This window comes from Mizuhopecten yessoensis, unplaced genomic scaffold (genome assembly GCF_002113885.1).
Source record: "Mizuhopecten yessoensis strain PY_sf001 unplaced genomic scaffold, ASM211388v2 scaffold10555, whole genome shotgun sequence".
NCBI lineage: Eukaryota > Metazoa > Mollusca > Bivalvia > Pectinida > Pectinidae > Mizuhopecten > Mizuhopecten yessoensis.
The window spans coordinates 91,659-105,292 of NW_018408605.1; the positions used below are offsets into that span (position 1 = coordinate 91,659).

A 13,634-nucleotide genomic window follows, 5' to 3' on the forward strand; every position below is an offset into this window, starting at 1 on the left:
TTTAATTATTGGGTACATGTTTTCAGTCTTTAATTATTGGGTACATGTTTAATTATTGGGTACATGTTTAATTATTGGGTACATGTTTTCAGTCTTTAATTATTGGGTACATGTTTTCAGTCTTTAATTATTGGGTACATGTTTTCAGTCTTTAATTATTGGGTACATGTTTTATTATTGGGTACATGTTACATGAACAGTAAGATACCAATGATGTTTTAATTATTCTTTTGATTATGGAACTGCTTCATTTTTTTCTATAAAAATTACTTGACAATGCAAATATTCAGGCTTAGATTATATATTTCGTTTGACGATATTTCCGTGTTAAGCAAATGAATTCCTAGTATTTTCAATAGAAAGGTATCTATCTTAAATATATTCCACGCAGAGAAAGAACTCATTATTTTTATATTCAGTGTGTTTCCGGCTGGAAATTCCTTAAATGTATTTGAAAATAGAAAAAATAAAATAATTATTTTCAAACTTAAGGAAGTACTCTTCCAGGGGTTAAACAAGTTTAAATCTCTTTTTGATCTCGTGTATTTTTTTGTTCATAGAAATCAACATATTATGAATATTTGAAAAAAAAGTATCTGAAAAGAATGTGTAAAACAAACTAGCTGCCTATTGTTTGTAAAATAGTTTTAAAAAGAATTTTAGAAAAATGACCATTTTTGCGGCTGAACAATTTGAAAATTTGTATTTGTTGCGCTGGCCAAACCTTTTACCTTTTTTGACGCTAGATTAATCACTTAAACTTGATTTGTGTCTCCATTTTAATCGTATTAAGTTGCTTTTGATGTAAAACATTATATTGATCAAAACATCCGTAAATGCATTCCACATTAACAAACTCAAAGTGCAAAACAAGTATTTCCCTTTATTTTTAATTTATCAACTTGTACCGACTCCAAACTTTCATTATAAGATGTTGCTGATATTTCACTCAAAGATGTTGGAAAAACGTAATACAAAAATGTCCCTCTTTCTTCCAGGGAACAATATTGAACCCCTACATTCTATATGAATATTCTTAATGCAGGTGTCAGAAACCTACACGTTGCTCAAACTGTTTATCTCCGATTGGCTTAGCTAGTAATTCTATACAAACAAACTGACATTCATTTACAGATTAATTGGCATTTTATCTATCATATGACGTACAGTACCATGACGCGAAATAAATGATATTAATTCAAACATATTTTAGATGGTAAAGTGTAACCCTGTCTGATGGTAGAAACCGCAGTCTACTCATTACTTTTAAAGCGCACAATTCGGAAACGATGATTGGTCAAACGGAATAAACAAGTATTGATATTACCTGACGTAGTTACCCTTAAACACTCCCAAATCCTGATTTAGTTTATGTAAAGGCGAACATCTTCATCGATTATACCTCATGATTAAATAAATAGATGCTGTTATATTACACCCCGTCTATCATTGGTACCTAAGGTACACGGCTACAGGGTTAAGTCTACGTAAAGTGAGGAACTCGTGTGGTCGGTAAGATAAGTAGAACATTGTCTCTGACCCTACCTATAGTTAACCTCGGTCGCATTGATTTTTATCCAATAAGATAAGACAGGGACTGTATTGAACCGAGCCGGTCTGTGACGGAGATATATAAAACCAGAAAACTTTCGGACTGTCTTAGGTAGCATCTGTGTGTGTAGAGGTGGTTGTTCTTTGGCAAAACTGTATAAGAAAAAAGACATTCTGTGATATTTTAAATTGAAGATATTTTGGTGATTTGTAACAGGAGATAATGTTTGGTTTTGTGGTGGGGTTTGTTGTGGTGGCGTTGTGCTGTGAGCTCGCGGAAGGCCATGGCCGCCTGTTGGAGCCCCCCTCACGGTCAAGCATGTGGAGGTCAATGCGAGGAGGAATACGAGAATTTCCAAACGCCCTAGTGAACTACAACGATAACCAACTCTTCTGTGGCGGGCGAATCGTAAGTATCCAATATGTCATCTGTATCATCAATTGAGTAATGACTTTTATCTAGGCGCTATAACCCTTACACTCCTTTGTAACGATAGCCATCATTGACAGATAACGTAACACACAGGTGATACAGAATACACAATTCATTTCACCGCACCATACAGCGTCCTTCTAGGATTAATTACTGATTCTAGGGATCGCAAAAATTGAAATCCAAACCGGTCGTACATGTTACTACTGATGAGCCAGAAGAGTTGGAGCGTAAAACTACTTATTCCATCTGGTATATACTAACAAAACTTTACACAAATTCGCGGAGCGGTTCGTGCAAACAAATGTATGTGTTTTTTAACCGTATACGACAAAGGAGGAAAACAATTTTCATCATTTATTATCTTAGCATTAAAAGTCAAATGAAATCTTTGAAATTTATTTTGTAATATCATTTGTTTAGTTTCATAACAAGTAAAAATTACCATTCAATCAGAAATGAGTTTTAATTTTGCTTCTTAACTTACATAGCTGTTGTTACCGATGTGGCTTTAGTATTCCCCGTTCATTGTGATTTATATTTTGTTGGGTTGAAAGAAGTAAGAATCAATCATGTTTACAAAGAAAACACAAGAGTAAAATCATACATGAAGTGGACATAAGGCACCTGTAATATCACTGCCAGAAAAGGTGTTAGAACGTAGCCTACAAATACAAAAGGCTTAGCTGGGAATTGTCAAAAAAAATCTAGACAACTTCTTATTTTTTATTTTTTATTATATTTTCCAAAATTTTATGACATTAACATATATATATACATGTATTTATGGGGCAAAAAGTAATTCCAACAGTGTGGACAAGTTTAGGTTGTCAAATTTTCGAAGCGATCCGTTCCTTTTTCAAGACACAATGAAACAGAACAATTACATGTACATAAGCTGAGAGCATCGCGGACAAGGAACGCTGATGTAGAGGACCTATTTTTGCGCAAGATGCATCTGTGGAAATCTGGCCCGGTAAATGTGAAAAATCTCCAATTTGCTACGGAATGTCTCATTAGTCGCCTCTCAATACTGCGATGGATCTAACAGTCACAGCAGGGGATTCACACTTAGTCGCCTCTTTTGGTTTGCAGGAATAATGCATGTGCCTCTTTTGGTTTGCAGGAATTATGCAAGTAATTATCAAATAAGTGAGTGCAGGAGGAATAATTCCTTGCGCAAAAATAGGTCCTCTACATCAGCGTTCCTTGTCCGCGATGCTCTCAGCTTAATTGCTGCCTTCGGCTTCTTTGCCCCATAAAATATTTTAAGTAATTCGTATCCTACGGACATACCTCCATTAGGATCCAGTGTTATATGGGATTTTACCGTCTATATTACTTCTTTGACCTATACATGTATATATACATACAATGTACATGGGCGTCTAGAATCGCCTTTAAATAATGTACATACTGTTCAAAATATTCGATCACGTATCAGTATTCGTCGTACATATATATTAACAAATAAGTATGAATTCACATTTTTGATATAAAAACAAACATTCCGATTATTCTTGTCCGAGACAAGACGACCCTAGACAACTTCTTTATTATTTATCACAAATATACTGTTCACAGCATATTGTATGATGATGATGACATTTGAAACTTCATGATAGTCACTTTAATTTTATGATATGTTGTTTGATAATATAAACAAACATTCAAAAGTAATACAGATGAAGTTTTGTTGCGAAGATGTGTCGCCACGTACATTAAAATCATCTCCATACCTTAACATGTTTAGGTTGGTTTGAAATATAAAATAATGATAAGGAAATAATTACGGAAATAAATACATAAATAAGAATATGAAAAATAATTTCAACAACCTTATTAAAGGGGAGTTTTACTTTGTCATAGAGACATGAACACAGTGTTAACCGTTGTTTAAAGCGGAAGAGCTTTGAAATGTGTCCCCACTGATGTTTGTCAGAAATAACATTTTTGGCGATAAGCGATTTTGTTATTTTTGCTAGTAAAGATGTAATTCTGATATTTCAATGAATATTTTAAGTGATATCATATTGGAAAAAAAGCGGCACAGTTTTGCTCTCAGCCAGGACCCAGCGTGAGTAGATATCGTTAACACTACAACAATTAAGAACATTACACTAATCAGATTTGACATGAATTTGGCGCGTGTTCTAAATGAAGCAAAAGACGCTTACGTTTCCGGAACACCTGGTCTTATTATCCTTTAAATCCTTTTAGGGTCTCCATGTAGGTCTGTCCTTTGTTCATATCTTCCCTAGTTCGAGCAATTTAGGAATTTGTTCACGCCTTTCTTGTATATTTATATATAAAAATACCAGATTATGTAAGTACAATGAGTTTATGTTTCATGTTAGCATGAAGTTTTTTATCAGGTGAGTCACGTGTTTTAAGACAAACAACCCGTTAAAAAAATATAAACAAAGGCAATAGTCATGTATGTGAGTTATCAACATATGGTTTAAACCCATTTAACGATGTCCACCGAGAGCACTTCAGCACGAGTACTTGTAACGTCACACTTGAACTTCAAAGCAAACACTGTGGAAAAACAAAAACCAACGATTGGCTTGTTTTCTTCCAATACAAGCACGTGCAATTATTTTGTGTATTCATTTTTGTGAATATTAGATATACACATTCGGCTAAAAACCACATTGCTGTTGCTTTCCACTCATACCATTAGAAACGATGGATTGCTTCATAACTTTGATGATCGTTTTAAAATCAGGCAAGAATTCAAAGAATCTAGTGATATTGTAAGGTTCTGTGACATTTTATGTATTGCCTATGTCATGTCATAATGTAAGCCTACTGAAGTGTTTTTGTCCGCTACAGAGCTGATATATTGGGATTTCTTTGTCGTGACAGTATGCGGTAAGGATTTGTTTTGACGATATTATTTGAAAGAATGAAGGGGTTATGATGAAAAATCCCTTTTATACTTGCTACCTTGGTCTTTTATTAAGGTTTAATGTTCAGCTTAATTTCAGTAATGACACTTTTGCAATCTAATTTTCCGACAGTGTCACGATGGTATCTTCTGAAGCAATCACAGGATTTCAATGCATTGTCCAAGTTCATATGTATTCATTGTAGGCAGTTGTTCGCTGGACCTCCATGTCTCGGTCAAACGTGCAAATGGTTAGTGAGAGTTCTGTATTTTGATAAATAGACTCAACAGTTAATACGTTATAATTCATTGCACTTTTATGTCATCATCATGGGAAATAGTAATCAACCAGCATTTGTTCCACCTAGACTAATACAAGTAACGCACACATTACTAATGACTGGGTCTCGGGCTCGAGGCCCACGAGGGCCAGTCGCCAGGTACTGGCCGTAGGTCGGTTGTTTTCCCACTTGAACTCCGACTTTCCTCCGCCACCAAAACCTGGCACGTCAATAAATGACAATAGCTGTTAATAGGACGTAAAACACAAAAAAAGCAATCGTTCAATTTGACAAATAGGTATCATTTTATATAAAAAAGAAATAACTATAATATATATATAAATATGAACTAACTATAATTATATCAGCGGCAACCACTATAATTATATCAGCGGCAACCACTATAATTATATCAGCGGCAACCACTATAATTATATCAGCGGCAACCACTATAATTATATCAGCGGCAACCACTATAATTATATCAGCGGCAACCACTATAATTATATCAGCGGCAACCACTATAATTATATCAGCGGCAACCACTATAATTATATCAGCGGCAACCACTATAATTATATCAGCGGCAACCACTATAATTATACAGAAAAGAAATAGCTCTTATTATAAAAAGCATGAACTAATTAAAATTTTATATAATAAACTGACTAAAACCATATACAGTGTACATGGTGTAATAAATATTTGAGTTGATCAAACTTGACGTAACATTATTACCGACATTGATAAGACAATGAATGTAGTGATATTGTTCTCGAGTATAAATCTGTTGTCAACTAATTATGCAATGATTTTTGCTGAGCTGGATATAATATAAAAAATACCATTCACTATTTTCTGAATGTTTCTCAAGTCACTCATAGAAAAAATGAAACAAAACTATTTTACATACGGAACCAACTGTGTAAAGTTTGAAACTAAGATAATTAATTCAACTTGGGTTTGTCACCGTTTGATACTATAAGTACATCTTTTAACAACAGAATATTTACAATATAAACAACTCTGGTATCTATAAATTACATTGAAACGAAGGAAGTGGTGATTGGTATCACTTTCGCCCATCATTATAACTAAGCTGTCTGGAGGGTGCTTACCACGTTAGGTAACTCGCCAGTGATAAGGCAACACAAATATAAATTATCTACTAGATCATGGACATTAAGTACACTCGCGCGTGTTTGAACTTAGATATGAGTAACGATAACAGTATTTTGTTTTCATATCAAAGATGATGGTTGCCTAGCATGTCTGCTATGCATAAAATGTTAATATCTTGGTTGAACAGACGTTATTTATCATGATCAATTTTATCACGTTTTTTTATGTGTTTTTATTTAAAAAAAAAATAATTCACAAACAACACTTACTTTATCGCAAGCTCCATGGAAGGACCGGTCGTCATTTGTGTCTATAATCAAGCAATATCTTATCCTGTTTGACACAATCACCAGACACACCCTAGCACCCACACAATAAAACTGGTCTTCATATACATGCAATGTGAATGATTATGGAACTGTTAAACAACTAAATCATTGTGTTTTAACACACATGCCTACCTGCTCACGCACCCAGCCTACGCACACATGAAAATAAACTACCTTCGTAAACCCGTTAATTCAAACTTTTAAATTAGATTTTTGATTCATCTGTGGAAACATTTCAGTGTATTATGTAAAAAAAATTATTTTAAATCCTGTCTTATAGTTTTTGTTTTCAATCTGTAAAATTATGAATATGAAATTAAGCAATTTACACGTTTACCTGAACTACACACTTCACTTAATAAATATTGATATTGATAATATGATATATATTTAGTAATAATCCAATTCTAAATATTAACATGTGTTTTACGTTCCGGCAAAAAATAGTTATAGTATATATGTATTACCAAAGTTAAAATTGTGAAAAAATACTTGAACTGATTCAACTCGTCAAATGACATTTAAAGCTGTGCTAGTTAAATAATTGTAAAAGCTTCATACACAATGGACATTGGTAAAAATTGTAAAACAAAACTTGAAGTGATTTTGATAAGGTAATGTCACACAAGATCTCTATCCTTGTTGTCTTGGAATCTCTTCGTTTCAATGTGTTATTTTTGAAGTAAAAATGCAACAAAATATAAAATATGCTATTAACGTGAACAAGTTATTTTTGTGTACTATGTGACACCACCAAAGCGTGTGTCATGACGCTGTTTCACAACACACAAACTTGTGCATTGTGTCTGTGTCGACCTTCTTGCTCCACTGAAGTTTACAGGAATATGTGACAGCGGTGTTCGGGTGTGTATGAAAAGCTTTCTTTGCATGGTGTCTCCATAGGATCTGTTAATTTGTATCTTGTCTGGATTATTTCTTGTCTGGATTATTTCTTGTCTGGATTATTTCTCGTCTGGATTATTTCTTGTTGTGTGTTGACGATGTATCGACCTCTAGTTCAGATACTGTCCTTGTCTGGATTATTTCTTGGTATTAATGGTATTCTTCAACGGACATAGGAGTTTTAAGTTGAGCATGTTTGTTTGGTGTTGTTTGTTCTAAGATTTGTTCAATCTGTCTTGTTTTACAGTTTGCATCTTACACATTGAATTACGCATAGACTAGCTATCTATTTTCATATTAAACTACAATAACTTAACAGTTTTGGCGACTGTGACCTGTGCATATATTTGCTCATGGACTTCTGGTCAATGTCTGCCAATATCTGTGTGATTTGATAGCTATATAGCTTATATACAATTGTTAAATGTTATAAAAATAAATAATACCTGTGGAAGTGTTTTGTGTGTGATGTGAGAAGTGTGAATGTATTTGTATTTCAGTTATGTTAATTAAGAAGGAGTTACATCCCTTTATTTATTTTTTTTTATAATTTTTATTTCAAAATTGATGTATTAATTAAATCAAATAAAAGTAATAGAATCCGTTAATTTAGCCACCGCTGGAGATAATTTATATAGGCTTTGCCTGTTATTCCATCCAATTGACTTGTATCAACTTTGTCAATAAAATTTGTTGAAATGAAAATTTCTTGTTGTGTGTTGACGATGTATCGACCTCTAGTTCAGATACTGTCCTCGTTTGTTGGCGACTACTCAATGGCCGTTCATTGTAGATTGTTTTATGTTCATATTTTGTCTTTATGTATTTGCCTAACGTAACGTACATTTTATTTTTTGTTATTTACACATTAAAGTCCATTGTCCCCTTGTTGGCAAAGCAAAACTGCGATGAAAGAAATGTAACATTTTGTAAATAATTATTTGAACTCAAAGTCGATCACACAAAGTATGAACAATAGTAAGACTTAAGTAGAGACGCTTTTTAACTGCAAAGAACATTAGACCATGTGCTCTTGCATTTTATAAACCCTGAGTTTGACTTTGAAATAACCGTGATTAATTATTTTATTTCAGAATTATATCTACCAGCATCAGCAGTGTGGGATATGTGGAGACCCGTTCCAGGGGCCCCGTAACAATGAAGCGGGCGGTCGTTACGCTGCTGGCATCATCGGCAGGAATTACAAGGCTGGTCAGACCATAGACATTGGTGTAGAAATCACAGCCAATCACTTCGGCTTCTTCGAGTTCAGACTATGTCCGAACAACGACGTTCACAAGGTCGCCACACAGGAATGTTTAGACAAACATCTCCTTACATTGGATAATGCCGCCGGTACAAGGTAAACACGACAAGGATAGCAGTAATATAGTAAATATAGCAGTAATATAGTAAATGAAGCAGTATATTTCCAGCCTTATATCCTTATAAAAAATATTTCAGTACTAGAGTTATACCATTAAGGATCCTTGTCCCACAAATAACACTACATAATGTAATCGTAGCTTTTCATAGTAACCTTTGTGGCATATTGGATATCACTGTATCAGCGTGATTGGTGCAGGCTACTACTGTTGCCCAGCTGTTGAAAAGCTTTTGGTTAGAGCGGAAATAAAATAATCGAATTCCAGGTTCCGAATGATGTATGTTTTTAACATTCAGAACTTAGTCGGTTGATTATTTGTTGTTGTTTATTTACTTTTTAAGAATTTCATTATGTATAATTTAAACAAAAAAAAAACAACAAAAAATCCAACGAACAGTTACAGTTTTCGGCCGTAATACAGTGAACCAACATTCACAAGCTGCAGTATTAGTACCGTTTTAGATTTTCTGAAGAAGATTGTTAACAAAACTGTTTTCTGGTGTTTATTTTAGGTACTATTTAGGAGGCAGGAGGGGTACAATCAACCTGAAAGCAAAGCTGCCTGAAGGTCTCACGTGTTCCCAGTGTGTGCTGCAATGGCGCTATAAAACAGGCAAGATATTCTATAAGACAAAGTGTCACTACACAATCACTAAAACCGCGTTAAAGTGTAGCAAAACCTCGTCATAGCATCAAATCATAAACACAAAACTCCTCATAGTGTCAGTAAATATCCACTTATTTCTGCTATAATATCATCATTATAAACATAAACCTCATTATAGTGTCACTAAATATCCACTTATTCCCGTTATATTGTCATCATTATACACATAAACCTCATTATAGTGGCACTAAATATCCACTTATTCCCGTTATGATGTCATCATTATAAACATAAACCTCCTTATAATGTCACTAAATATCCAATTATTCCTGTTATGATGTCATCATTATAAACATAAACCTCATGAAAGTGTCACTAAATATCAACTTATTCCTGTTATGATGTCATCATTATACACATAAACCTCCTTATAATGTCACTAAATATCCTCTTATTCCCGTTATGATGTCATCATTATACACATAAACCTCCTTATAGTGTCACTAAATATCAACTTATTCCTGTTATGATGTCATCATTATACACATAAACCTCCTTATAGTGTCACTAAATATCCACTTATTCCTGTTATGATGTCATCATTATACACATAAACCTCCTTATAGTGTCACTAAATATCCACTTATTCCTGTTATGATGTCATCATTATACACATAAACCTCCTTATAGTGTCACTAAATATCCACTTATTCCTGTTATGATGTCATCATTATACACATAAACCTCCTTATAGTGTCACTAAATATCCACTTATTCCTGTTATGATGTCATCATTATACACATAAACCTCCTTATAGTGTCACTAAATATCCACTTATTCCTGTTATGATGTCATCATTATACACATAAACCTCCTTATAGTGTCACTAAATATCCACTTATTCCTGTTATGATGTCATCATTATACACATAAACCTCCTTATAGTGTCACTAAATATCCACTTATTCCTGTTATGATGTCATCATTATACACATAAACCTCCTTATAGTGTCACTAAATATCCACTTATTCCTGTTATGATGTCATCATTATACACATAAACCTCCTTATAGTGTCACTAAATATCCACTTATTCCTGTTATGATGTCATCATTATACACATAAACCTCCTTATAGTGTCACTAAATATCCACTTATTCCTGTTATGATGTCATCATTATACACATAAACCTCCTTATAGTGTCACTAAATATCCACTTATTCCTGTTATGATGTCATCATTATACACATAAACCTCCTTATAGTGTCACTAAATATCCACTTATTCCTGTTATGATGTCATCATTATACACATAAACCTCCTTATAGTGTCACTAAATATCCACTTATTCCTGTTATGATGTCATCATTATACACATAAACCTCCTTATAGTGTCACTAAATATCCACTTATTCCTGTTATGATGTCATCATTATACACATAAACCTCCTTATAGTGTCACTAAATATCCACTTATTCCTGTTATGATGTCATCATTATACACATAAACCTCCTTATAGTGTCACTAAATATCCACTTATTCCTGTTATGATGTCATCATTATACACATAAACCTCCTTATAGTGTCACTAAATATCCACTTATTCCTGTTATGATGTCATCATTATACACATAAACCTCCTTATAGTGTCACTAAATATCCACTTATTCCTGTTATGATGTCATCATTATACACATAAACCTCCTTATAGTGTCACTAAATATCCACTTATTCCTGTTATGATGTCATCATTATACACATAAACCTCCTTATAGTGTCACTAAATATCCACTTATTCCTGTTATGATGTCATCATTATACACATAAACCTCCTTATAGTGTCACTAAATATCCACTTATTCCTGTTATGATGTCATCATTATACACATAAACCTCCTTATAGTGTCACTAAATATCCAATTATTCCTGTTATGATGTCATCATTATACACATAAACCTCCTTATAGTGTCACTAAATATCCAATTATTCCTGTTATGATGTCATCATTATACACATAAACCTCCTTATAGTGTCACTAAATATCCAATTATTCCTGTTATGATGTCATCATTATACACATAAACCTCCTTATAGTGTCACTAAATATCCACTTATTCCCGTTATGATGTCATCATTATACACATAAACCTCCTTATAGTGTCACTAAATATCCACTTATTCCCGTTATGATGTCATCATTATACACATAATCCTCCTTATAGTGTCACTAAATATCTACTTATTCCCGTTATAGTGTCATCATTAGAAGTTATACCTTGTTAAAGTGTAAGATTTTCTTCAGAACAAATTATGATAATTTTCTTAATGACAGATGTATCTAGTAAAACTTAACGGTTAATTAAAATATGTTTTGCGACTTATTATGCAAAATAACACTGTTCGGCAATTGAGTAAAACATCACCCCATTTGTGCCTTTCACAATAGACTCGTGACGTCACGTCATTTCATTTTTGTTTATTCTGTTTATTAGCAAATCTTAAGCCAGAGACTCCTCAGAGCGTTTTTGTCCGTTCCTACCACTACGGGTTTTCGTTATTTTAATCCTCTGTTTGATCTCACTATCCATATTACAATTATGAATAATATACAATCGGCAAACACAAAAATCAAACAGATAAAAGTGAAATAGTTAAAAACTTTATAATTCGAGATATGTCTGTATGCATTTGTGATTTTCATCATTGTGTTTCGTTTGTCTTGAATTTATCAAGTTTTTTGCATATTGTAAACACGTAAACATCTGATATTCCAACTTTTTACCTTTCTGTTATTTCCATTTAGTGATTTTCTCCTGAGCTTGGACGCTCTTACGCCATTAAACTTTCAATCGATATCTTGCGTATCATATACATGTACGTCAGGTTTTCAAGTCCCTGCTGAAAACAATAACGCTTATATCATCGCAAAATCTAAGTTAATCTCGCAGAATTTCTTTACATATAAAAAGAGAGATTATCGAAGTATCAAGAAACCGTAACTCAAACTGCAAACCAAAAGAAAACTGCAAAATATAATAAACACTGCAGCATACAAAAATACACGCTGCACATGTTTGTCTACTGGTTTTCACGCTGATTTGTACTCATTGACAGGAAACAGCTACGGCTATGCTCCTAATGGTACGTATTGCATCGGCTGCGGGCTACAGGAGATGTTCTATGGCTGTTCCGACATCTCGATATCGGCCGGGGGTAATGGCCCCGTACAGCCGCAGATCACGTCTCGACCAGCAACATCCGGTCCGGCTCACACCCAAAGACCAGCAACATCCGGTCCGGTTCACACCCAAAGACCCGTAGTATACACCCCCAGGCCCACGCTTCCTGTTCCAGTCCATACTAACCGACCCATTTCTGGTATTTTCTTTGGACAGCCAATCGGACAGACGAATGGCCAGAACGGACAGATGGGCGGACAGACAGGTGGCCATACAATCACCAGGTGTCGCGCTGTAAACCTGTGGGCAGGAGTTCCCGCCCTTGATCAGTGGTGCCTTGACAATTGCCAGAAAGGAAACTGTCCGGCAGGTGCATGCAGGTGTAATTAAAACCGTCCACTAGTGAAAACCTCGAAATAATGCCTCTCGTTTTATTTGCGACCTCAGTTTTCGCCAAGTCCTTTTTTCCTTTATCCTGATCCTTTCCTACAGATATCTCTGTTTTCCCCTTTATAACAACAATGATCTGGACAAACGATCCTGCTTAATATTAAAGGAGCAGTGTTTCTAGATAAAGAGTATATGTAAACATGCCTTATTTCATAAGAGGAGAATTTCAGGGAGTCCCTATCCCACTGATCTCTCCGTATCGTTGTCATGTACACACGACAACAATATGTCATCCTGGTCCCTGTTGTCCTGTACACACGACAACAATATGTCATCCTGTTCCCTGTTGTCGTGTACACACGACAACAAAATGTCATCCTGGTCCCCGTTGTCGTGTACACACTACAACAATATGTCATCCTGGTCCCCGTTGGCGTGTACACACGACAACAATATGTCATCCCGGTCCCTGTTGTCGTGTACACACGACAACAGTATGTCATCCTGGTCCCCGTTGTCGTGTACACCCGACAACAATATGTCATCCTGGTCCCT

At 34.5% G+C, this 13,634-nt stretch overlaps 1 protein-coding gene across 1 annotated transcript; it reads left to right on the plus strand.

The window, feature by feature from the left end:
• Positions 1–1,470: 1,470 nt before the first annotated feature.
• Positions 1,471–13,420, plus strand: LOC110461062. Its single transcript, XM_021514342.1, has 4 exons — positions 1,471–1,960; positions 8,607–8,875; positions 9,412–9,512; positions 12,625–13,420. The coding sequence occupies exons 1-4, from the start codon at positions 1,775–1,777 to the stop codon at positions 13,077–13,079; spliced, it is 1,011 nt and encodes a 336-aa protein (XP_021370017.1). The 5' UTR covers positions 1,471–1,774; the 3' UTR covers positions 13,080–13,420.
• Positions 13,421–13,634: the final 214 nt, after the last annotated feature.

What these genes read in the sequence shown, in the direction of transcription:
- LOC110461062 (XM_021514342.1), top strand. Translation starts at nt 1,775, where the DNA reads ATGTTTGGTTTTGTGGTGGGGTTTGTTGTGGTGGCGTTGTGCTGTGAG. An exon ending in TCTTCTGTGGCGGGCGAATC is followed by an intron (nt 1,961 to 8,606) that starts GTAAGTATCCAA and finishes ATTTTATTTCAG; the next exon opens with AATTATATCTACCAGCATCA. An exon ending in GCAATGGCGCTATAAAACAG is followed by an intron (nt 9,513 to 12,624) that starts GCAAGATATTCT and finishes ACTCATTGACAG; the next exon opens with GAAACAGCTACGGCTATGCT.